General features: G+C 52.3%; 1 protein-coding gene across 1 annotated transcript in view; it reads right to left on the minus strand.

Annotated features, from left to right (window-relative positions):
- ADCY5 (adenylate cyclase 5) overlaps positions 1 to 26,704 on the minus strand; it is a 158,102-nt gene that overhangs the window by 46,420 nt on the left and 84,978 nt on the right. The window contains exons 2-5 of the mRNA XM_043473156.1: positions 21,096 to 21,245; positions 17,290 to 17,411; positions 3,269 to 3,380; positions 1,638 to 1,765 (exon numbers count right to left, since the gene is read on the minus strand). Of these exons, the coding sequence (XP_043329091.1) occupies positions 1,638 to 1,765; positions 3,269 to 3,380; positions 17,290 to 17,411; positions 21,096 to 21,245 (512 nt within the window). The remainder of the gene's footprint in view (positions 1 to 1,637; positions 1,766 to 3,268; positions 3,381 to 17,289; positions 17,412 to 21,095; positions 21,246 to 26,704) is intronic.

The following is a 26,704-nucleotide window of genomic DNA, read 5'->3' on the forward strand; positions in this document are numbered from 1 at the left end:
GTTACAGTCACTCCAAACTCCATTCATATAATTGTCAGATTAATCCACATTGCTGCTTCTTCAATTTTAGCAGGATGATGGAGAAAGAAAACACAGACCCTGCCCAGGAAAGAAAGGAAGCTCGGGCAGGTGCAGGGGACCAGGGGTCTCCACATGCTGGAAGACAGCTCCAACCCCACCACATGCACCATGCACGTACCCAGGGGTCCCCAGTAGATGGGTGGGCCGCCTGTAGGAGGGGGAGTCGGATGGAAGCTCTGCAGCTCTGGGTGTGTCTGGGGCACAGGAGAAGGAGCCAGTACTCTGGGGGGAGGCTCACATTTGCACTTTCTAGGGGCCTGGACCCTCCCTGACTCCCTGCATATGGGCCCACTCAGCCAGCCGTGGGCCCGGCAGTCTGACTTGGCCTGGTGGGCAGGACCACCACGTGGACTCCAGCTCTTGCCCCATCCTACCACCAAGAGGCTGATACCCACCACAGGGAATACTTAGGTCACCCAGCATCTCTCTCTTCCCGGGATCAACTCTGCCAATACCTTTGCTGGAGCTGTGTCTTCCATCCACAAGACCTCTGGACACTTTTTTAGGTTAATGTCTCTCATTCTGCCTTTTTGGCTTAACTCCAAGGCCACCTCCTTTATGAAGCCTCCCTTGGTCCTCCCAGTGGAATCAACTGCCCAATCCTGGGCCCTCTGCTGCAGTTTGCCTCTCTTACCTGATGGGGTCCACTGCGCATGCCTGGTATCAGAGCAGCGGGAGTCCTGGTCTCTCTCCCTCAACAGACTCCATGCTTCTGGCCCCATGTCTAGCCCAGGCACGCAGGGGAACTCGGAAAACACCGCCGAAAGGAAGCGAGCCAAACAGGATGGACCCAGCCACCTCCTGGGCCAGCTACTCTGACCTCTGACCTTGCCCACTGTGGCTTTTCTTTTGCCCCACCCAGGCTACTTCTAAAACTCACAATTATTAATCCTGGATGCAATCCTGATCCTCTCCCTTGACTGACTGTAAGCTTGGATTGTCCATGTCGTTTAATGACTGGGGCTTCTTCTGTGGTCAGCAGTGATCAAGAACTGGCCCAAAGATCCTGTTTGCTATTGTTCCCAGGAAGGATGGATTTTCTTAAATGGGAAATTTGTGTCTACATCCACCTGCCTAGCAGTATTACCCCGGGGAGCTATTTAGCCCCTGTGAGCCCAACCTTTCTCATCTGGGAAGAAATGGGACTGGTTACTTCTTACTTGGCTGAGTGGCTCTGAGAAGACATAGGGGCTAGAGTGGTAGGCCCTCCCACAGCACAGGGCACAGTGCGACTGCCAGCCAGTCCCCCTCTCCTGGGGGGTGGCTCCACACCTCCTGCTGCCCTGGAGTCTGCAAAGTCCTCCCTTCTCCTAGGACAGGTCCCTGTGTGCAGAGCTTCCCAGGCTGCTGCGGACAGCCCAGGAGAAGCCCTGCAGGTGTGGATCGACCCTCCACGGTGGCCAGGGTCCTTGGGACGTGGCTTTGGCCCACTGTTTCCCTGCATCCACCAGTTCAACAAGAGTCAGTTACTCAGGCTGTGGGACAGCAGACGGGCAGTCCCCTGGAGATGGACATGTCCTTACAGGCGGGCAGTCACCCTGGAGACGGGCACTTACGAGATGGCCTCGATCATGTCCATGCCCATCTCCACGCAGCAGTGGGCGTGGTCAGCCCTGGCTTCAGGCAGCCCTGAGACACAGTAATAACAATCTCCCAGGATCTTAATACGTAAACAGTGATTCTCCTGGAAAGCAAATTAATTTTAAAAATTAAAAATAGCAGGAAAGAGAAGTGGGAGGGAAAGAAGCAGGAAGCAAACAGATTCACCCTCTGCCTGGAATAACTTGCCTTTTAGGGCAGCGAGCACAGACCCAGGGCTGGCACGAGGTGAGGCCCCAGCACTGGGACAGGCTTATCAGGAGTCGTGGGGGACGGAGGACAGGCCGAACAGCCCTAGAGAAGCACTCCAGCCCCAAGACTCAGGAACTCGCTTTTATGGCCACAGCTGAGGTCCAGGGAGAATACAACTGGCTCAGTGTGGCAGCGAAGGTGGCAGGCTCATCAATGTGAGGCCCCCGAGCTGAGAGCAAGGGCCCCATCCCACTCCAGCCTTGGGGCATGCTCCGACTCTTGGCTGAAGGTTCTACTAACAGTTTTGTGACTCTCCTTTTATGAAAGACTGAAGCAGAAACAAGATTTAACTAAATCTCAGCTGACCCTCAGCCTGGAATCTTTTATCCAAGGGAGTTTTGCTAAGCCTGTGAGCACATGTGTGCTAAGACCGCCATGAGCGGAAGCCCCTGCCAGATGCAGGGTCACCCCGCAGGCTGCAATTGATGAGGAATTGGGACTGAGATGGACTGTCATTAATCACCAATTCAGAGCTGTCCAAACCTGCATCCCAGAAGTTATTTCATGAAGCTGGGATGCTGGAACCCAAGTATTTGTGTGCCCTGGACTCTCCTTTAAGGCCCTTCCCACGCCCAAGGGCCGAGCCTGTTGCCGTTCACCTTGCCCACATTCGGTGGTAAAATCCGTGAGGTGTGAGGCCCCCTGTCAATGCCCTCAGAGACCCTGGTACCAGCTCTCAGCTGTGATCTGGCCTGGCATCCTGAGACTGCCCTGGGACATGTCCACATGCCAGTGGACACTGCGGTGTCCCCGATACAAGACTCCAAAGGCAGAGCATGACTCAAAGTCACAGAGTAAGACAGGGACTAATGAAACACTGTGTCCTTTGCACTCCGTGTCCGGGCGGGGGGTGGGGGGCACTTCTAATCTGTCCCAACGTGGAGGAGTCCTCTTTCTGGAAGTCCCAGGGGTGACACACAGCTGTTTGCAGGCCAGTAGAGATTCAGACTCTTTCTTTTTTTTTTTTTTAATCACTCTGGCTACCTTCATCAGGAAAGTGACTGTGTGGCACCGAATTTGCTCCCCCACACACAAATTCCACAAATTCAGGGGTCTGGGCCACGATCCCTGCAGACCTCACCTCCTGTCTGCTGATGGAGGGCTCATTCCCTTCTGGCTGGTGACACCATGGGAGCACCTCTGAGTGTGTGGTTGGGGATGACGCAGGGCGTGAGAACACGCAGCCACAGCCTGTGCAGCCCTGCTCACCAGTTCCAGTGGCCGCCCCGCAGCACCCTACCCCAGGCAGCCCGGATCGGGCCACCCTTCCGGCCCTGACTCAGGCACACAGGGGTCCCAGGGCAGTGGTGGGCACAGGGGGATGAGGGGGACTCACCGCAGCCAGCTTGTCGAAGCGGGCGAAGAGCTCGTTGAGGGTCATGACCAGCTCCTGGGCAGTGCACTGGGATGCCAGGCTGGTGAAACCCTCGATGTCAGCAAACAGGATGCTGGGGAGACAGGGGGAAGACCCCCGTGAGGGAGGAAGGTCGGGGGGGTACACAGCCAGGGTCACCCTCTGCCTTAGGAGGACCGCTGGCCGGTGAGTCCTGGGAGCTCCGAATGGCTGCTGGGGAGGGGACAGAGACACAGCTGACACTGGTGGCCTTTCCCAGCTGGCGGGGAAATGCCGGGTCAGCCCTTCTCTCTGAATCTCCCTGCACCCTCACCCCCGACCCACGAGGAAAGGGAAGGCAGAGGCCTGGGAACGTGTGCTTCTGCCTGAGGCCACACCAGCAGGGCTGGGGCCCCCCATCTGATTCCTGGGCAGTGTCCTCAAGGTAGTTGGGTCCAGGAGAGGGTCTTTGGTTCCTCTTGTCTGGAAAGTGTTCAGGCCTGATGGGAGCCACACAGACGTCTCACTTCCCAACCCCATACACAAGGGAATCCCAGCCCAGGCCCTCCACCCCGAGGGAGTCCTCTAGCATGCCCCAATCTTTTTGGCACCAGGGACCAATTTCACGGAAGACAACTTTTCCACAGACCAGGGGGAGTGGGGATGGTTTCGGGATGATTCAAGCACATTGCGTTTATTGCCCACTTTATGTCTAATCAAATACTGCCATGATCTGACAGGAGGTGCTGGTCCTCAGCCCAGAGGTTGGGGACCCCTGCTCTAGCAGAGACAGAACAAAGAGGCCAAGGGAAGAGAGAGAGGAAGATGCAGCCAGTGAGCACCTAGGGAAGCCCCCCACCTTGTCCCACCAGCTCCTTCGGTCTCACCCCTAAGCCCCTCGGGTGTGCCCGCTGGTCCCTGTATTGTGTGGTGTGATCTTTCATCTGTTCCTGAGATTCAACATGTCTTCCTTTTCTTTCAAAACAGACTCTCAGAGGTGAGGCCCCGGGGCCAGAACGTGTAAGGGCTCTGAGAGCTTTTTCTTAAAACAGACACAGAAATATAATAGCTCTTGTGAGCCAAGCTGTTCCTGGTGGCCACGCACGGGGGCTGGGGCCCTCGAGGCAGCACTGAAGGAGGTCCCGATGTCCCCGTCCCAGGACAAGTGGGTGGACCCTCAAGAGGAGCTTGTGGACGGCAGCGTGGGGGCTCCTCCCCACGGCCTGTGCTCTTTTCTCTGATCCATGCGGCTCTCGAGGCTCCAGACCGACAGTCTCACTTCACACCAGAATGTAGAACTAAATGTATCTTGTCATTTTATTTGGATACTGTGTGTTTGTGCATGAAGCATGTCTTTTCATTCTGCTGTCTGACATCTGGGGCCTTGCTGACCTGGGGAGCCTGCCCCTCCCAGGCCAGTCAGGTGCTAGAGATGGTTAACCACTTGCCTTAGAGTCCAGAGCCTCCCACCCCAGTCAGGTCCTCACACCTGGGCCATCACTCCCCTGCCCTCATCACCCCAGGGACAGATGCCAGGTGACATGGGACAGTCCTGTGCCCCAGAGCCCGCCAACATTATTCTAAAACTAGACAATCAGAAGCCTGCTGACTCTCCCTTTCCTGTTCATTCCTGCAGAAACCACAGCAGAGGTTTTGCCCACGTTTCTCCTCACTCTACCTCCTGACGGACCCCTGTGTATCCCCGAGTGCTCCCCCCACAAGGCACAGTGCACCCTCTCTTCTCGGGACCTGTGAGTAACAAACTCTCTTCAATGGCGGCTGCCTCCTGATCTGTCAGCCTCATCGTACCTGGATAATAACACAGGTCTTAAAACAGTTGGACACTGTACTAAACCTTTTACGTGTATTAACTCATTTAAGCCTCATAACCACCCCATGAGGTAGGAATCCTTTTATAGGTAAAAAAACTAACACAGAGAGAGGTCAAGTCAGCTGCCCAAGGCCACACAGGAACCTGGCTCCACAGGCCAGGTGTTAAGCCAATAAACATTACACTGTCTATTGACCCCACCGTCATCTTAAGTGAGTAAAAGCATAATGCTCTGGTCTGGCACTGTATATGGGATGGAGGGAGGTGGAGGGGTGGGTGTGGGCTGCCACAGGTGGGCAAGTGCAGGACTCCATCACAAGGGGACACGCTGGGCACCAGTTTACACGATGGGAAGCGGGAGCGCCTCCTGGGGCTTGGGCCAGGCAAGTACAAGAAGAGTGTGAGAAGGCAGCCCCTGGGCTGGAGCTCAGTGCTGCCTCCCAGCTTCCCGGCTCCACCAGCCACTCTGATCCCAGTGGAGACCAGCAGACAAGTTCAGAAGGAAAGGCAAAGAGGGTGGCAGACCTGGGGGAGCTGGTTCGAGAGGCGACAAATGAAGGGGAAGGAAGAGAAGGTAAGGAGGGAGAGGAGTGGAGAGACTGTGGGTGAGCCCACAGGACTCAGGAATCAGTCCAGCAGCTCCAGAGGGCAGCCGCAGGGCAGGGGCTCGGAGTCCCCATGAGGCTCTGATGCCTGGCACCTGGAAATCCACACTGATGATGATCCCGGCTCCTTACGTAAGTGCTGACCACAATTCGGCCCACCAGCCACCTCCCTGGCTCTCAGCCTCTCCGGCAGCCCCACCCCACCCAGGAAAAGGGAAAGGTCTCTCCCAGTCTATGTGAAAGAACCGTTATATAGCTGTTCTGGAAATTCTTCTTTAACTTTCAAGAAATCAAAGCCAGGGGAAGTTGGAGTCAAGATCAACTGCTCAGTCAAGGAACACCTTTATAAGCATCAGTGTTTTGACTTCAAAGCTGGCAGACACCAGGCCCACGGGCTGTTCCACACTGGAGCCCAAGCTACACAGAAGAAGCCCGACTTTGGGGGTTGATTAGTCTCTGCCATGGTGGGAAGGAAAAATAATTCCCAACTGAGCTCCTAGGAGGAAAGGCTATGACCAACCTAGACAGTGTATTAAAAAGCAGAGACATCACTTTGCCGACAAAGGTCCATATAGTCCAAGCTGTGGTTTTTCCAGTATTCATGTACAGATGTGAGAGCTGGACCATAAAGAAGGCTGAGTGTCAAAGAATTGATAATTTCGACTTGTGGTGCTGGAGAAGACTCTTGAGAATCCCTTGGACAGTAAGGAAATCAAACCAGTCAATCCTAAAGGAAATCACCCTGAATATTCAATGGAAGGACTGATGCTAAGGCTGAAGCTCTAATACTTTGGCCACCTGCTGTGAAGAGCCAACATTGGAAAAGACCCTGATGCTGGGAAAGATTGAAGCCAGGAGGAGAAGGGGACGACGGAGGATGAGATGGTTAAATGGCATCATGGACTCAATGGACGTGAGTTTGAGCAAGCTCCGGGAGATGGTGAAGGATAGGGAAGCCTGCTGTGCTGCTGTCCATCGGGTTGCAGAGTCAGACACGACTGAGCAACTGAACAGCCTGGTAGAGGCAGGATTGCTGCTGGGCAGGGTAACCCACAGCACCAGGCTCAGGAGGAGAGGGGAGGAGGACAAGCACGAGGCAGACATGTGTGGACCAGACTCAGGGGGTCTCGCTTCACTGCATCCTCAGCCCACAGCTGCCTGAGCTCTCCCAGCCATTGAGCCAGGTGGGCTTCTGCCTGCCGCATATGGATACAGGCAGGCCTGCCACCAGTCTCCTCCACAGGCACCTGGCTGGGCTTTGGAGAACTCCTTTCTCCAATGTAGCTCTCATTCACTAACCTGATGGTTCTCAGACCTGGTGTCCATCAGAATCCTCTGGGCGCTTTTCTATGGAGAAGTCCCACCACATCCCAAGAGACTCTGACTTCATCGGTCTGGGACAGGGCTCTGCTATTGATTGTTTTTGTTCTGTTTCATTGTAATCTTCCCTGGTGATTCTATATGTAGCCAGGGTTAAGAACCACTGTACTAGTTTAAATGACACGTTCTCAAGGCTTCCACCACCCTGCTTAAATCTACAACCCCTCCCATACGTCTATCTCCCTTCCCTTCTGTATCTGTCTCCACTGCATTTTTACCACTTAACCTATTAGCTATTCTTGCTGTTGTTATTTATTATCACGCTTCTGTCTGTTTCTCTCCACTAGAATGTAAAGCCTTTGAAGGAGGAGTTTTGGTCTATTTCATTTAGCGCCACATCCTGGCCCCTAGTACAACGTCTGGCAGACAGAGGAACTGCTCAGTGAAATTTGAAATGACTGTGTGAATGAGGACAGGTCACATCCACCGTGCCCTCTGCTCTGTCCAGCCCAGTTCCACACACTCACACACCCAGCACAATACCCAGCACATGGCAGGCGCCTGTGTTAGCTTCCTAGGGCTGCTATAACAAAGAACAACAAACTGGGTGGTTTAAGACAACAGACATTTCTTTTCTCAGTTCTGTCCAGCAGGCAGGAGGCTAGAAGTCTAAAGGTGAGAAACCTGAAGTCAAGGTGTCAGTAGAGCCATGCTCTCTCTGAGACTCTGGATAGAATACTTCCTTGCCTCTCTACCTTGCAGGAGTGGATGTCAATCCCTGTACTCCTTGGCTTGCAACTGTGTCACTCCAGTCTCTGCCTCTCCCTGCAGAAGGAGTTCTCCATGTGTATCTGTGTCTGCATGACATTTTGCTCTGCTTATAAGGGCACCACATATATTGGATCAGGGGTCCACCCCCTCCAGCATGCCCTCATCTTAACTTGACTTCACTGCAAAGACCCTATTTCCAACTCAGTTCACATTCACAGGTCAGGACTATGTATCTTTCAGTGTTAGTCAATTAGTCGTATCTGACTCTTTGTTACCCCACGGTCTGCAGCCCACCAGGCTCCTCTATTCATGGGATTCTCCAGTCAAGACAACTGGAGTGGGTAGACATTCCCTTCTCCAGGGGATCTTCCCAATCTAGGGATTGAACCTGGGTTTCCTGCATTTGCCCACAGACTCTTTACCATTTGAGCCACCATCTTTTAGGAGAACACAATTCAACCTACACAGTGTCTAATATATATTTGTTGAAAAGAAGAGATTAGTTATAATTTAAAGCAAGGAAGAAGCAGGCTCAGTAACTCCAGTAGCTTGTCCTTCTATCACACTGGGCCTGTTGGGGTCCCAAGCACGTCATCTGAGACACGAGCCTGGGGAACTCTCGGCCTGTCACCCCATTGACACTCAGCAGTGTGTCAATAGAATAAATGGTGTAATAGTTACAGAGGAGGCCAGGCAGCTTCCTGGTCTATGCTAGGGGACATCAGAAACAACATCCATGGGGATGGTGCCTTGGGAAGTCTGACCCTCCCTCCAGCCTGCTGGGATCTACTCTTCCATTAAAGAAGTTCCTGCAACAGCTGCTGAGGAATCAGGGAGGGGCAGTGGCCTGCTCCCTTCCTTCACACGGAGTGACAGTGACCAGCAGCCAGGCAGGAGGTGGCTCAAAGCAAGACTTGTAACTGGCATGGAAGCTTGGAATGGTCCCAAGCCCGAGCCCTGCAACCGGTCCTCCACATAGATGGAAATGCTACCCCCCACCCCATGATCCCCCCCACCTCCTGTCAGAGGGGAAGTCACACTCCTCTGCTGCCTTGGGGTGGGGGGGATGAATCTGCTTAGTGTCTGTCACTTCTGGAGACTCCTCTGGTTTATGAGGTTTACCCAATGGCAGGCTGTATATTCTGCTGGCCAAGATTTCCCGATCTGCTCCTCAGTGGTTCCAAAGGCCATTTTACAACAGCGCGGGGCCCAGACTTGCACTAAGGCACTAATTCATCCATTAGCTCCCACTTGAGAGCTTGTCTTGGCAACGCGACCAGGCCCTCGTGGCTGGTGCGCGCAGAAGCTGGGCAGGCCCACCCCGGCTGTGCGCTCCTCCCTAACTGCATGCCATCCATCACTCAAGTAGCCTGCCTTCTACTCCAGGGGCAAGAGTGAGCAGGCCTTTCATCCCAACTACCACAACAGGCCCTTCCTCGAAGCCTTACCATGCGCATTTTTGGTTAAGCGTGTTTCCTCTCTCTTGTTCCCTCTTGCTGCCAGCAGACCCTAGGACTTGATGGAGCTGCCGGCATCTGATCCTATTCCTATGCTGAAACCGCATCCCACAGCATATCTGAGCAGCCAGGAGTGGGGGAAGCGGGGAGGGGGGTGTCTGGGCTGGCAGCAGCCGGAGGGCCCACCCCTCTGAGCTCCAGCGTTCCCCATCTGGCGCAGAGAGGGAACTTGAGAAATGCCAAGAAACAAACCATCTGTCCTGGTGAGCCCAGGAGGAGGGGGAGCCTGGGGAAACAGAGGTCATGGGGTGGGGGTTGGGAAAGGAGCACAGCCAGGTCTCAGCCCAAATCCTGGGGTGGTGGGCCCAGGGGAGGCAGAAGGTTCTCGGGAAGCAGGGCAGGCAGTGCCCTGCAGGCCCTGAGTGTGCAGCCTGGGGAGGCCCAGCCACAGGCCAGGGGTCTCTTCTAGATGGAGAGGGATGCCCCCTCAGTGTCTCTCCATTTGCTCCAAGCCCTGTAACCCAAAGAGCCACCCGGCTCCATGCCGCTTGTAAGATAAGGGAGGGGGTGATGGGCCACCCTCAGGCCCTAGGTGAGCAGCACAATCAAGTGTGGTCTTATCAACGCTTGGCTGAGAATGGGCACCAGATGACTGGGCATTTCCTGAGGGGCAGTGGAGAACAATTAAAGTGGGGCGTCAGAATACGGAGCAGCCAGAGGACCGTCTGACTATGCAGGCTGGGAGGGCAAAGGGGGAAGGCCAAGCAGACGACCTGAGCGCACTGGGTGTCAGCACACACCCACCTATGGGGAGAAGCTGCTCTGGGATGGCCGTGCCCTCTCTGTTCCCACAGATGGGACCTCTGCCTTCAGAAAGTGTGGGTCCTAAGACAAGCCTGACTACTAGGACTGGGTCCAGGGCGGCTGGGATCAAGGTATGTCCTGGGATCCCCACTGCTGACCTCAGGGTCTCGGGCAGACCTCAGCTCCACCCGCCAGTCCCTTGCTCTTGCTTCTGCCCCCAAGCCTTTCTCCCTCCCCAGACAGTGAAGCCCACAGCAGCTGCAGGCCTTCTGTTTCCAGAGTTTAGGGAGAGCTGGGGGGACGCTTCCTAAAGGGAGGGGCCCTGCGCCAGGACAGAGCACAGTCAGGACCTCTCAGGGGTGTCAAGACGGGTGCTTTTTATTTACCTCTCATGCTGCTTTTATTTTCCAATTTTCCTACAAAGAACATATGTCCTTTGTATAATAAAAATGTTAATTTTTAAAAGATGGAAAGTAAATCACATTCTTCTTTTAGGCCCTAACTCTAACCCTTTCATCTTCACGATGTCCTCTTTGACTCGCTCTGCCCAGAATCAGCCTTCTTGTGTCTGAATTCTTATTAGAATCGGAATCACAAAGCACAACTGATCTCAGCTGTTTCAAAGGCAGCCTGACCTGTCTCACTGGCCAGTGACTCTGCACCCTGACTTCTCTGTCTTCCAGTTTCCTCCAGGGCCCCCCATTTTGAGAGGCAGAGAGGTGCTGGTTCCACTCCCCACTGATACCCATTCTATGCCCCAGGACAAACTTAGGTCTGTTGTCAAGACCCAATCCCAGGCAAGGATGTGAAGAAATTGGAACCTTTGTGCACTGTTGGTGCAAAGGTAAAATCGTGAACCACTATGGAAAACAGTATGGTTCTTGAAAAAGTTAGAAACAGAATTACTGAGATTTCCCTGGTGGTCCAGTTAAGCATTTGACTGCCAGTGCAGGGGACACAGGTTCGATCCCTGGTCTGGGAGGAACACACATGTGGTGAGGCAACTAAGCCTGTGCGCTATGACTACTGAGCCCAAGTACCCTTGTGGTGCTCTGCAATGAGAGAAGCTACTGCATTGGAAGCCCATGCACCACAACTAAGTCGGCCCTGCTCACCGCAACTAGAGAAAGCCCACACAGCAACGAAGACCCAGCACAGCCAAAATTAAATAAATACAATTTTTTAAAAAGAAATAGAATTACCATATGAAATAGCAATCTCACTTCTAGGTGTATACCCAAAAATATTGAAAGCAGGGACTCAAGGAGATATTTGTACACCCATGTTCATAGCAGCACTATTCACAGTAGCCAAGAGGTGGATGCAACCCAAGAGTCCATCAATGGATGCATGGAAAAACACAATGTGGTAAAAACATACAACGGAATGGTATTCAGCCTTAAAAAACAAAGGAAAACATGATATAGTCTACAACATGGATGAACCTTAAGGACATTAAGTGAAATAAGCCAGACACAAAAGGACCAACACTGCATAATTCTGTTTAAATGTGGTACCTAGAAATAGACAAATTCGTAGAAAGTGGGATGGTGGTTATCAGGGGCTGGGGGAAGGGCAGGAATGAGGAGTTAGTATTTAATGAGTACAGAGTTTCAGTTCTGCAAGAGGAAAGAACTTCTGGAGAGGCATGGGCTGATGGCTGACACAACAATGTGAATGTACTTAATGCCACTGAACTGTACCCTTAAAATGGTTAAAACGGTAAATTGTATACTGTGCATATTTTACCACAACTAAAATAATCAATTGATTGATTAATTAAAAGAAAAGACTCAACGCCAGGGACCAGACTGGTCATCAACCCATAGCATCCGGCTCCGCCTTACCTCACTGGCGAGGGCTGGACATTCTCTAAGGGGCAACACAATGTCTTTTCCATCTACTCTGAGTCATGCCTGGCACAGAGTAGCAGCTCAAAAAATGTTTGTGGCAGGAATGAGATGATAAAATAAAGCCCCTTGTATCTATAGTTGATAGGAAGTATGACAAGAAAAGGGCTTCCCAGGTGGCAATGGTGGTAAAGAACCTGTCTACCAATGCAGGAGATGCAAGAGATGTGGGTTCAATCCTTGGGTTGGGAAGATCACCTGGAGGAGGGCATGGCAACCCACTCCAGTATTCTTGTCTGAAGAATCCCATGAACAGAGGAGATTGGCGGGCTACAGTCCATAGCGTTGCAGAGTCAGACATGACTGAGGTGATTTAGCACACACGCATGCACATTACAAGAAAGAATACTTTTCTTAATATCAGATTGGAGACAGGAAACCTGTATGTTTGTAGACCACACTTCTGTCTGTCCACTGGCTAGGGACTTGGGGAAGTAAACATTTCCCCTCCCTGCCCACAGGGTGTACAGTCCACCCATGGGTATCTGAGCATCACAGACATTGTCTCGTGGTCATTATAATTCAGAACCATGCCGTAGTGGAGCCAGACGCCAGAGTGACCTGGGGATGCAGCCAAGTCCTTGAAGGAGATGGGAGAGGAGACGATAACCTTAAAAGGGGGAGGTTGGGGATAGACGGGGAGAGAAGGAAAGGGAGTGGGGAGGGCTGAGGTAAGAGCAGCCCTCCCCAGATCCTGCTACACCCCCACTGCATAGTGAGGAGGTGTTACTCACTTCCACCCCCACCCTGGGTCAGCAACCCTCTGCCAGGACCCCCAACTCCAGCCCCACGGGGCTCCTGGGTCCCTGAGAATGAGGCTCTCATTCAAGCCAGTGAGCTAACACCCTCTTCCACACACTGGAGCCTGCTCTGCCTCTGCAGGGCAGACATTCTGCAGCCCATTCCAGGGCCCAGGGCTTTACACCCTGCACCTCCTCTACCCTCCCAGCACCCTTGCAAAGTCCCAGGCCCCCTCTTACAGACTCTGCTCCTCAGTGGCTGAGAGGTGGGTTGTCTAGCATTGTACTCTGCCAGAAGGCAGAGTCCGTGTGTCAGCTCAGTAGCTTCACTCCCCGTGTGTTATGTCTCCAGTTCACTCTCTATTGTTTGTGTGTCCTCCCAAACAGAAGGGGAGCTTCCTGATGACAGAGCCAGAGTCCCCCTCAGTTCCCACCATGGCTCCTGCCTCTAGCTGAGTGTCTGAGAGCACAGTCAGCGGTTCCCAGCGAGGAGATAGAGATGAAACCTCTGCTGAATGGATGAGTGGGTGGACATCACCATTCCCATGTCACAGATGAAGAAACTGAGGCTGAGACTCAGTGACCTGCCCAAGTCCCCACAGCTCCTAAGGGGCAGGGGTGTTATGAACTAGCCTGCTCAACACAGATGCTCTTCTTCCTCCACAACAGTGACCTCTTGGCAAAGGTAACCCGGCTGCACCCCGGCTCTCCTGCATCAGCCCCCTCATTCTTCTTCCCCAAGTGGTACCTCCTCTAGGTGCCTCTTCCTCCAGTCTCCATCTCCTCCTCCTAAAGCAGAGCACTAGGAGCTCCCAGGCATGAGCAGCCTCCACTGGCATGATCTGGAGGCCCTTGTCCCAGGAGTGAGGACAGCATGGCCCTCCACTGACCCTGGCACTGTGGCTGCAGCAGGAGGGCTCTGAAGCCACAGGTCTGAACCCAGCCATGGCCCCAGCCCCAAATGACCTGTCCAGCAAGAGTGGCAGAGATATCTCCACCTGTTACCATACATCAGAGGTGAGAAGCATCTGGGGACTCCACGGGGGTCTTGAGGGTTCCGTGGCCTCTGACCAGCCTCAATCCACAGGACCAGCGCATCCAACAGGCCTCCCCAGAAACCCAGGAATTGGATGCGATAAAAGGATCCTCCTCAGGCCCAAGGGAGAATGAGGCCATGGAAAGTGATGGGCGCCCATCTGTCACCCTTCTCTGCCAGGGCCAAACTCTCCAGCCACCCATTAGTCTCTTCCCTCCCTTAGATCCAGGCCCAAACTGTCACACTGCACAGTTGATTTATTTATTCTTGTGGCCTTGCTCTTGGTGGGGTTAGAGAACAGCGTGTCATCGCCCTCTCTAAATATTACAACTCCACAGAGAATTGATGAATGTGACTTATCACCTTTCCACTCCAGCTCCAGAATCCCCAGACCGTTCTCTGTTGATAGGAGTGTGATCATAATCATAATAATAACAGAAACAACAATAATAGCTGCTCCCAATTACTGAACACTCACTCTGTGCCAGAGAGTGTGCTAAGCGCTTTCCTCGTATTATTTCATTTACTCTTTAACAACCATTCTGTCCTACTACACAGAGGAGGAAACTGAGGTTCAGAGTGTCTCAATGCTGATAACTTGCCCTGGTCATAGCAAGGCTGGAATGACATGAAGGGCAGCCTAGTCCAGGCCCTAGGGCCAATCACTGGACCATAAGCCAAGCCCCAACATGCATTCCTACACCATAAAGTCATTCCTCCACCTACTACTCAACCCCTAACTGAAGGCAAAGGTTCAGCCCCAAACCAGAGGCCAAACAGAGCAAGCAACGTGTTTCCCCCAAAAGCTGCACTGGGCAGCGGCTGCTGAAACAGGGAAGGGGGCCAGTGGGATATTTGCATATGATTGCTTGCGGCTGGCCTCTGATGTGTACCAGCCACCCCTGGCCCCGGCAATTTCAGAGCCAGACTTATGTCTGTCCCCGTGAAAATGATGGCCTCTTAGCTTTTCTCTCCTTTCATCTCTTTCCTGATTGCTGTCATTGATCCTGAGTGCATTCTAGAAGAGACACCACCCCCCGTGTGGCTGGGGTCTGATTTTGATTCTTGCCATGCAGATGCTCTCGCCACTCCGTGACTCCTGCATTGACCCAGAGTCACGGCCTCTGTGGGAGTGGAGGGGGCGGGGGTGCTCCTCAGAGGGTGGGCCACTCCATGGGGCAGTCCCTGTGGAAGAGGCCTGAGTCAGCCTCCCTGACCAAAACCTTTGCTGGAGGGCTGGGGGCCCAAGAGCCAGCAACAGAGGGGTGGGAAGTGAGACGCTGCCCCGCCATGTGGGAGGACAGAGGGGTGAGCGGGCAAAGTGCTGGGCAGAGATGCAGAGGTGGCCAGGTGTGAAAGCCACGGCAGCCAGGCCAGCCTAGGCTGAGACTTTGTGCCTTGAATCCAGACTGTTTCTGGGCAGAGAATTTTCTGGATTTCCTTTGTGTTCCACTTTACAGGTTAGTAAATCTGCTGAACGCTCTGCTGTGCTAAGAGGAGTCAAGAAAAGCACCCTTTGTCCCTGCTCTGCCTGGAACAGAGCCATGCTGGGACCAGTGGGGTGGTGAAGACAGGACCAAGAGAGAAAGTTCCAGAGGAGCTCAGGGGTTTGTATGTGTTGGAAGGCTTGGTGGGTTACCCCCTACCCCCTGAACCTTGGGTTCTTGTTCTCTGGGACTTGTTCTGAGAGTGAAGGCTGTTTCTTTACCTGGCCTAAGGTGGGGACCCCCACATTTGAGGGGTAGCCATCAGGCAGGAAAGGTCCCCCTGGCTCCTCAGTCACACACACGCAAGTGGAAAACCTCTCCTCTGGCCAAACTTCTCTCCTCCTCTTCTCCGAGTACCCTCCCTCCTGAGGGCTCCCCAGGCCTCCTTCCCACAGAACCATTATACAAACCCCTCCTGCTGGGCAGATAAAAAACATCTGTCTAGTAGTTGGGCCAGGTGGAAACTTCAATATCAAAAAGCTTTCTGGGGGCAATTCCCTCACTTAACAGTTATGGATCTTGGACAAGTTCATCTCTGTGCCTGTTTATTCACCTGTTAAAAGGAGAAAATAATAGTACCAACATCTTATATTTGTTGTGGGGATTAAGTGAATATACAAAAGTGCTTAGAACAGTGCTTGGGTTAATGAAAACTCTATATAGGTATTAGCTGTTGTTAGTGATTACCCTACCACATGAGGACAGAGGCAGGTATGAGCAGATGAGCAGAGAAACCCTCAAATCAGCACCACCTTTCGAGGCCTGGACCCCACCATCATGTTGAATGGAGCACACCTGAGCCCACAGCCCCTCAGGACACCTCCTGGGCGTGGAGACTCAGCCAGGGTGGCTTTCTTCCCTGAGAGTCCAAGGCTGCCGCTGGCCATGATCTCCCTGCCTGAAGGTGAAGTGTGGATGGGCGTCAGAGGGGGTGAGATACTTTGAAAACTGAGGACAAATATGGTCTGCATGTACTTTTTCTTTCCAAAGGCTTCAGATCTGTTTTGGGAGGTGGATGGAGGACACACCGGGAGTCTTGGGGCACACTGGGAACTGCGCAGTTCTGCCCACTCCACAGGACAACACATGCCTACTCCCCATCCCACCATCAGCCTCATCTGACTCTATGGATACATATTAGTGTGTGTTTGTGTGTTTATCCATGCACAATGGTTTAATTATTTTATTTAACCCCTTTATTGAAAATTCAGCCCAAAGCTCCAGAAGGTTGTCTTTGTGTCAGCTTTCAAGGACTCCTAGGAAAACTCACGCAGGGAGGGAAGAACCCGCCCAAAGGCAAACACAGCAGCTCCTTTTCTGGGCATATGGGAGGATTAGCGGACTCTCCAGGAAGCCATGCTGGATGAAGGCCACTGTATCACTTCATGTCCCCGTGGAACGCAAAAGCAGATTTTGCACTCTATTAATCTACATCTGTTTGCATGTCCCTGCTGTTAACGCTTCTGTCTAGGGAAGCAGCAAGCAGGCAGTAAAAGGAACATGGGCTTTGGCGGGGAGGGGTGATCTCGGTGCACCCTGCTCTATCGCTCCCTGCCAAGTGACCTTGGGCAAGGGTCTCAGCCACTCTGAGCTCATTCTCTAAACAGAGGATGCTGATAAGGGTCCCCACCCTGCAGGGTTGTCAGTCTCCTGACAGGATTAGCAATGAGGTGGATAACGCCTGGCGCAGTGCCTGGCACACACTGGCTTAGAAGGCATGGAGGTTGCCAGAGATGCTGGATGCTGGTGGAGATTGAGATGATGATGGTGACACTGAGGTCCCAAGTCTGTGCTTTCTGCCTCCCTTGTCAGGCTAGGGGTTTCTCCAACAGCTGGTGGTGGTGTTTTCTCCTTTCTCCTCCTTCCTGCAGCCTCACCTCCTCCCCACAGTACTAATTCACTTAACAGAGGGGCAGGGCTGGGGTGCCCCAGACAACACACATTCCAAAGCCACCAGACCTCCTGGTTGGGCTGTGCCCTCTTGCAGTGAAGGGAAGGGACATGCCATCTCCTATGGGACTCAGTCTTCCCACCCTGCCCTCGCCCCCCAGCCTCGCCCCTACCTCACGTTGTCATGTTTCTGGATGTAAATCTTATGGAACATCATATCCTCCTGTTTGGCATTGATGTCTGCTTTCATCTCCATGGCGACGTGACGGGGAAGGACAGACAGCAGGAGCCGCTCCTGGAGGGGAAGCAGATGCTTTCATCATAGCCTCTCCCCAACTTGGCAGTCCCTTCGCCTCCCCAGGCTTCACTCCTTCACACCTGTGTCCCGACTGCAGGGCCCTGGAAAACTCCTCAGGCTCTCCTCAAATGCAGGGGGCTAACACTTGTACATGCTGGGGGCAGAGACATGCCTCAGGGCCACCTGGCCCCCATCTCCCTGGGACACCTCCTGGTTCTTCGGTTACATGGGGAAAAGCACTCCTGGTGAGCCTGTAATACTAAGCACCTTGGGTCAGAGACCTTGGGCAAAGAAGTGAACTTCTCTGAGCCTCCAGTTGCTTATATAAATGGGGGTAGGGTTGCTGGAGCTTTAGATTAGATTAATTCAGTCATCAAATATTCACTGCAAACTGACCATGTTCCAGGCATCATGCTGGGTGCCAGGAGTGATAACTGTGAAGAAGACAGGCCAGGTTCCCCTTCACAAATTCCCAGTCTCTTGCATTACAGGTCCTATGGGGCACTGAGCAGGGGTACCTGTCTGAGGCTAGGGAGAAGTGGGGTGGTCACAGAAGGCTTCGTGGGGACTGGAGGATGACGCGCTCCATTTTCACGGGATGCTGGCCCAGGAGGATGGGAAAGCTCCCTGACTTGAGAAACTGGGAAATTAAGATCAGCTGAAGGGGAATTTGGAGGGAAGCAGGGAGAAGAGCCAGGGCCACCGTGGGAAGTGGGGGAGGGTCACGTCAGCCCTTGATGGAGTCTGGATGTGGCCTCCTCTCTAAGTTCTCTGGGCCCTGCCTGCTCCGAGAGGTTCAGCTGCCCCCAGGGTATGCAGCCTCCACCTGTATTCTCTGCAGCCCCCTCCCCATGCCAGACGCTCTGCCAGGCTCACTCACGAATCCTCTCATCTGAAGCCTTTCCTCCTGGCTGCCCGCAGCCCTTTCATCTTCCCTCCCATCCCCCAGCATCGGAAGCTGGCCACTCCTTCCCAAGGCCCTAAGACTTCTGCTCCTGCACCTGTGTAGTTCCCCTCCCTCCTTCCTGCCCCACCTCTGTCCTCCTCCTGCTCACTCCTGGCCTCAGGGAGCAAGGCTTCCACCAGTACCTCCGCTGGTCACCTCCCAAGCCACTCCCTGGGCCAGGTCCCCAGGTCTTCAGCTGCCCGCCTGATACCTTGCCACCAGCACTGACATCATGCCCACACCACACTCACCCTCCCGGTGGCTCTTCTCAAGTCCCCTGCCTTTGCCCATGGCACTCCGGGTCACCAAGGTCAAGGCCTTGCTCCTCAGCTAGAATCACCATTCTCACACATGCTGCTACCCTTCCTTGGGCTCACCCCCTTCCGAGAAGGAGGGTCCTGGCTCCAGCTGCCAGCCTCCCTTGCCACCCTGGGCCTTCCTGTAGAGTCCCCCATTACTCTGCATTTCAGCCTGTCACTGGGGCCTCCTGAGGGTGGGAATGTGTCTTGTTGGGCTTAGAGCAGACAGTCTTATGCTCAGGAAGCTCTGGTAAACTAGTGAGGAATGGTGCTCTCTGTGGACCAGCCTGACCTCTGGTCAGGACCTCCATCAGTGGACACGGCCATTACAGGCCATCTCTTATTCACTGAACTCTCCATAAACAGCTACTGGTGATAAAAATACAAATGAAAGGACAATTCTGTGGAAATATAGGATGACTGCGAGAAAGTGTGCAACAAATTTTTTCGATTCCTGAGAGACCTTCCTACATTTCCAACTAGTTCTGGGACTGAGGACCAGGAGGAGTGGGCAGGGGATGGGTGGGGAACAGTGTTGGATCCCCTCATCAGGTGGCACTGAGGAGCATCCTCGGATCTAAGAGCACCCCTTTCTGCAGAGGGCAGAGGAGGCCGGACTCTGGGCCGTGGCTGGGTGAGGAGTGCCTGTCCTCTGGAAGCAGGCCTCCCCTCCCTGACCTGAAACATGGTATGGTGAACATATTCCCCTCCCCCCAACCAAGATCCCTGTGGATTTGCTGGAATGTCCAGCCTGGCCAGGGCCAGCACAAGTAAACTGTGATGAACTGTAAATGCTATAAATGCTAATTTTACTGCAAAATGGTAAGGTCCAGGAGTGGGAGGGCAGGGGGGTGGGAGGCACTCCCTAACCCAGAAGGGGCGGGAAGGTATCCTGATCTCAGGTAAGTGATGCTGGGGCCTGATACGGGCATGAGAGAAGGGGCTTTTGAGGCAGACAGGGGCTTGGGGGTGAGCAGGGTGCAGAAGTGAGGTAGCCGTGTCAAGAAGAGACAGTGGGAAGACTCAGGGACACCCCTGGGAATGAGTTTCATTGCAGAGCTGGGCCGGGAGCCTAGATGGGACCAACAGAACGCATGGGAAGGCCAGGCCTCAGCTGGGACAGCCTGAGCTGGGGGCCTGGCCAGGCACAGCGGCCAAGCTCAGGGCTGGAAGGGAAGGGGGGGCAGGCGATGACTGGGGGTGGGGGGCCTGGAGAGACACCGCGGAACTCTGCCCCCTGGCTCAGCTGTCTGAATGTCACCAGCCAGGTCACTGTAAGTCCCTAGACTGAACCCAGACAGAGGCAGAGGGGTGCCTCACCCTGTGATGAACGCTGCACTCGTGGGGACTGAGCTCGTGGGGGGCCCGTGGAGCACCCAGGCAGGAGGGCGCGCGTGACTCCTGCGCTGCTGGCCAGGCCTCTGGCTCCCTGTCCTCACGATCAAAGGCGGACCTTCCATGTTTACACCCGCCTGACACGGTGCGCACACAGAACAGAACTCCGCCAGCGTCTGGGCAGGCTGTGGGGGGCCGCCAGCCTAAGAATAGAGCGAGGCCCCTCCGGCCTGGGTAGTGACCTTACCTCTGAGAGCCAGGATGAGTCCCAGCCCAGTGGGAGCCCCAGTACCTGGCCGGCCTGCCTGCTTCCTGCCCCCAGGTCTCCCTCCAGGCCTGCTGTTTGGGAGCAGTGTACCCTGTGCAGCCTCAGAGTTCCAAGCTTCTATCCAGTTCACACACACGAGAAGACACAGGGGCGACCTGGCCAGATCTGAACCCCGAACAGGACGCCCCCAGGATGCTAGGCAGGGAACCCTGACAAGTCCTCAGTCCCCACCCCACCCTCAGCCAGAGGGGCACAGCGGGGCAGGTCCCTCTGCCTGGGGCTCATGGAGAGAAGCCCCCGAGTCTGTGGCCCGAATGAGTGACCTGCTTCCTAGCCCTGGAGTCCTGAGGCTGAGGTTTAGGGTGAGACATGGTCGTCTTCCTTTCTCGAACTAACCAGACCCCAGAACTCAGCACACAGTAAGTGCCTAGTGAGGGCATCATGGGGCCGACAGCTTCTCTCCTCCTCCCTCCCCCTCCCCAGGGAGCACCTTCATCCCAGGAGGGAATGCTGATGCTCTCATCACCCAGCTCATCAGCCCTGGGGACAGGAGGGAAGGCTGCTTCCTGCCTCCCAGGGCCTGGGTGCTTGGTTTGAGTGCAAACCACAAGGAGGCTGAGGAGGCACTCTCAGCCCAAAGCTTGAGCCCAAAGCTCATTCTCCAAAGCTTCTTGAGAACATTCCCACAGAGCCAAGAACGCTGGGCACCCTCCAGAGGAAACATCCCCCACGGCCTGGGCCCCCGCCCAGGAGGGGCTGGACAGCTGCCCTCAGCATCGCTGGCGGGCAGGCAGCAGCTGGGCAGCCATGCGGGGCAGGAGGGCCTCACCCACCTGCTGCTGGTTCTCCCGCTGCGAGTGGAGCCGCGCCTGGATGCACTCCCGGGTCTCCTGGAAGGCCTGTCTCTGCGATACCTCAGCCGGGTAGTGGGTGCACACACCCACGATGTTGGTGCAGGAGAAAATGAGGACATTGGAGACGAGCTGCAGAGGGAGAGATGAGGACATGAGCTGAGGCCTGGAGCGGGCACTGGCACCCCAACCACGACCCTCCCACTCCCAGGGCTCGGAGCCCTCAGGTCCCACTGTAGCAAACACACACCTAGTTGCCAGCAAAGAGATGCCAAGGGCTCCCACCTACAGCCAACTACTGGGAGCAGCCAAGTGCAATCAGTCGGGCTCCCTGATGTCCTCAGAGCCCAGAGCTTGGCTGGCCTGCAACAAAATATGGCCCTAAGGATGCTGAGTCACAGAATGATTACCCTGGCTGTGTCCATAGTACCAAAGGCGACAAGGTTAGGTGTCCTGGGGATGCTGTGTCAGAGCTGTGGGTGTTGGGGTGGCAAGGCCACTGCAAGGAAGTTTCCTTGAGGGGGATAGGACTTCATTGTTTGAAAGAGTGACAGGGCCCACACAGGACAAAGGACTGCTCTTTCACGGAGAAGCATTAGCTGGCTAAGGGGATCAGGGATCAGCTCTAAGAAGCAAATAGCTGCTGATGCGCAGCACTGTGTCAAGTCCTCTGGGGATGGAGGGGAGGACGAAGTCCCCAGCCAGCGGGGATCGGGGTCCACACAGGTCTCATCTCCTTCTCTACACCAGCACCAGGGCCTCCTGATGACCCTCCCCACAACACACCAGTTGGTGGACATCCTCCTTCACCCCCACTCCACACGGACGCCCATCTCTGTGCTGTCAGAGATGTGTGCAGAGAGACACTATTGTCATCAGGTCACAGAGATAAGGCTGAAGTTCTTTTGAAAGCAACACTCACTGAAAAAATAAGGGAAAACACAACACAACCCACAAAAGCTAGTTGACAGAGCACATTCCGGATCTGGTCCCTTGGACAGCAAGGAGATCAAACCAGTCAACCCTAAAGGAAATTGACCCATAATATTCACTGGAAGGACTGATGCTGAAGCTGAAGCTCCAATACTCTGGCCACCTGATGCGGAGAGCCAACTCATTGGAAAAGATCCTGATGCTGGGAAAGATTGAATGCAGGAGGAAACGGGGATGACAGAGGATGAGATGGTTGGATTGCATCACCAACTCAAAGGACATGAGTCTGAGCAAACTCCAGGAGATAGTGAAGAACAGGGAATCCTGGCTTGCTGCAGTCCATGGGGTTGCAAAGAGTCTGACACAGCTGAGCAACTGAACAACAAAAGGTGCTGTTTGGCCAAAACCGCTCTTGGCAGGTACAATTCCTGGGTAGTCTGCGTGATGGGATTCTGGTCCTGCCCTTGACTCAGGCCACATCAGACAGAAGCCACACAGGCTCAGCTTTCTAGGCTTCAATCACTCCCTCTAAATACATAGTTCTTAGTCCCAACTGCTGCAGGGGAGCGCGGCTGGGCCTGCGCCTTCTGCTGTGGTTCCACCCTATCCTCACTGAGAGCCCTTCATTGGTCTCCAGTTCACTTATCCATTTGGATCCCAAAGAGCCTCCCCTTGAGACTTCAGTTGCCAGGCAGTGATCGGCAGCAGTTCCCACACGCTTCTTCCAGGGTCCTCTTTTTCTCTGGATGTAGAAGTCCTGTCCTTGGCGCTGCTCTGCCTTCTACCTGAAAGCTTTCCCCACCCCACCCAGCCTCCGAGGTGGCCCTGACTTCCACCCAGGCTCTCAGGCCCACAGCCATGTAGGCTTCAGGCTGAAGGCAGTGCCATCTTTCCCTGGAGACGACCCACACCATGTCTGTCCCCAGTCGATGCACAAAGAAACCTTTCCTCTCCCATCTCTGTCTTGCTCCGTCCTCAACTGCATGATAGACTCTAATGTTCTGGCTGAAAGACACTGTGGACTCCCCTCAAGCACCTCCTGGACACCCCCAGATACCTCCCTGAGGAGCCTTCAGGGAGGGGGCAGACTCAGATCACCAGTCCTATCAACTCAGCTAATGACTCATAACCCTCCACCCCAACCCCATTCACCCCAGAATCCTACCACTGTCATTTTATATAAACACATCACAGAGAAAAATCCAACCAGTTTGTTACAAGCAAAGAAGACTTCTGATATACAGAAGCTTACAGTCCAGTTGAAGAGCTAAGTGGTCACGACTGACAGAGAGCCAGCAACAGGAAGCGGAAACTGAATCATGCCAAGCAAAAGGGAGTAGAGGGGAGCACAGGGCAAGGGGAGATCTCTGGGAAACCTGGGCTTGGGGTGAGGGGCATGTTTGGTGAGGCTGGCAGACATGAGACAGAGTATCCCTGGAGAGAGCAACTACAATAGCCAAAATAATTTTGAAGATGAACCAAGTTGGAAGATTTATACTACTCAAGTTCAAGACTTCCTATAAAGCTACAGTAATTAAACTGGTAATTAAACAGTTTAAAACTGTTCTAACAGAAGAAATATAGATCAGTGCAACAGAATTGAGAGTCCAGAAATAAACCCTTATGTTTATGACTTGCTGAGTTTTGACTAGGATACCAAGACAATTCAATGGGAAAATAATAGTCTTTTCAGCAAACTTGCTATCCCATATGAGATAGGAGACTCTACCACATACCATATACAAAATTAACTCAAAATGGACCAAAGACCTAAATATGAAAGCTATAACTATAAACTTTGAGAAGAAAACATAGGAATACATCTTAATGACCTAGGATTAGGCAGTGATTTCTTAGACATTACATCAAAAGCACAAATGATAAAAGAAGAAAAGATAAATTGCACTTCATCAAAATTAAGAAGACTTGTGCTTCAAAAGAAACCATTAGGAAAGTGAAAAGACAACCCATAGAATGGGGGGAAATGCCTGCAAATCATCTATCACACCTAAATAAAGGTGTTATATATTTTTGACAAATATACAAAGGCAACTAAATGGAGGAGGATAATCTTTTGCAGCAAATGGTGCTAGAACAATTGAATATCCATGTGATTAACTCAAATCTCACAAAACATTACAAAAATTTATTCAGAACAGTTCATAGGCCTAAATGTAAAACCTAAAACTATTAAACTTCCAGAAGAAAACACAAGACTTTGGATTAGGCAAAAATTTCTTATATACCACAGCAAAACATGATTCATAAAAGAAAAGATAAATTGATAAATTAGACATCATCAAAATTAAGAACATTTGCCTTCAAAAGACACTGTTAAGAAAATGAAAAGACAAGCTATAGAATGGAAAATTTTATTTGTAGATCACATATCTGATTAAAAGACTTGTATCCAAAATTCACAAAGAGCTGTCAAATCAAAAATTAAAAAACCCTCAAACCACTTTTTAAAAGAGCAAAATATTTAAGTAGACAATTTAGCAAGAAGATATAAGGATGGCAAACACAGAGAAAGATGGAAATCATTAGCCATTAAGGAAATGCAAATGAAAAAAAATGAGATACTACTAAACACTATTAAAATGGTTAAAATAAAATTAAATTTAAAAAATGAAAATAAGGATGTCCCTGGTGGTCCAGTGGTTAAAAGTTTGCCTTGCAATGTAGGAGACATGGGTTTGATCACTGGTCGGGAACTAAGATCTCAAAAGCCTCAGAGCAACTAAGCCCACATGCCTAACTGCTGAGCCCACGTGCCAAAACTAGAGAGTCTGCATACCTCAACGAAAGATCCCTCATGATGCAACAAAGATCCCGTGTGCCACAACTAAGACCAAAAGCAGCCAAATAAATAATGTGCTTTGCTGCTCAGTCGTGTCTGACTCTTTGCAACCCCATGGACTGTAGCCCGCCAGGCTCCTCTGTCCATGGGGTTCTCCAGGCAAGAATGCTGGAGTGGACTGCCTGCCATGCCCTCCTCCAGGGGATCTTCCCAACCCAGGGATCAAACTCAGGTCTCCCACATTGCAGGTGGATTCTTTACCATCTGAGCCACCAGGAAAGCCCAGGACTCTGATAACTTCCTGTTAAAATGGGGCATAAGACTGCCTCAGTTTGGAGAATAGACACAGAATTGGAAGTATTTCTGAGTTTCAAGTTCTAGATCTGAGTCTTGTATGATTAAAATCTCAATCCCTTGGTTTGTCATTTTGGTGTAACAGAATTAGAAGTACCTGGAGGAATGACAATTGGAATTTTAACTGACAGAATAAATCTCATTTCTTTACAGAAGCATAGGTCTGAAACCCAGTCTGGATCAGGCACTTCGGGGAGACTTGTAGCTAGGTAGCCAGTTGCCTAGTTTTATAAAAAGTAAGGCTGTAGTTGCTAGCTGTCAGCAGACATTGTTTTGAGAATGTTTTGTGGCATCCAAGCCTAACACTCAGAAAACTCAAGTGTTTAGAAATACAAGGTCTAGTCTGAAATTACACCCATAGTATCACCTAGTTATTTCCTTGGATGTCTGAACCATAGCTACTTTATTTTGACTTTTAATTATAAAATTCTCCTTAATAGCCAAAGCAGATGTCACCATTAATTATGTCAGTGTTTCTCTGAGCTTCCCTGGCGGCTCAGATGGTAAAACTGTCTGCTTGCAATGCTGGAGACCCGGGTTCAATCCCTGGGTCAGGAAGATCCCCTGGAGAATGAAACAGCAACCCACTCCAGTACTCTTGCCTGGAAATTTCCATGGATGGAGGAACCTCGTAGGCTATAGTCCATGGGGTCACAAAGAGTCGGACACAACGGAGCAACTTCACTTTCACTTTTCAGTGTTTCTCTAGGTATAGAATATGCAAGAATTGGGACTCATAAAATCTTCTCCTAAAAAGATCTAACTATATGAAGCCCTGTTTTGCCAGTTTTTCCCAGAGCACAGAGTGCACAGAAATAAGTAATAAATAAAAATAAATATTTTTATAAAATGAAAAGAAGAAAGAACTGCCAACACTGGTACTTATAAGAGGGTGTAGCAGCTGGAACTCTCATACCTTGCTAGTAGGAATGAAAAATGGTACAGCCATGTTGGCAACAGTCTGGTATTTCTCATACATACACTTGACCAGCAAGCTCACTCCTATCTGCCCAAATCACAGGAAAAGTTATGTTCAAATGGAACAATCTCATGATAGCACATAATAACATGGATGAATCTTAATTATGCTGAGTGAAAGAAGCCACACTCAAAAGGCTACATACTGTAAATGCTCCATTTATTTGGCATTTTGGAAAAGGCAAAACTTCAGGGGCTGAAAACAGATCAGTGGTTGCCAGGGGGAGGGGTGAGTTTGACCAAAAGGGGCGGCTAGAGGAGATCTTTCAGGGTGATGGGACTGTTACATACCATGATTGTGTTGGTGGTTACACATCTATATGCCTTTGTCAAATCCAAAGAATGATACACCAGAGAGGGCTTCTCAGGTGGCACAGAGGTAACCTGCCTAACAGTGCAAGAGACGCAAGAGACACATGTTCTACCCTGGGTCTGGAAGATCCCCTGGAGTAAGAAATGGCAACCCACTCCAGTCTTCTTGCCTAGGAAATCCCATGGACAGAGAAACCTGGCAGGCTCCAGCCTA

This window comes from Cervus canadensis, chromosome 7 (genome assembly GCF_019320065.1).
Source record: "Cervus canadensis isolate Bull #8, Minnesota chromosome 7, ASM1932006v1, whole genome shotgun sequence".
NCBI classification, from domain to species: domain Eukaryota; kingdom Metazoa; phylum Chordata; class Mammalia; order Artiodactyla; family Cervidae; genus Cervus; species Cervus canadensis.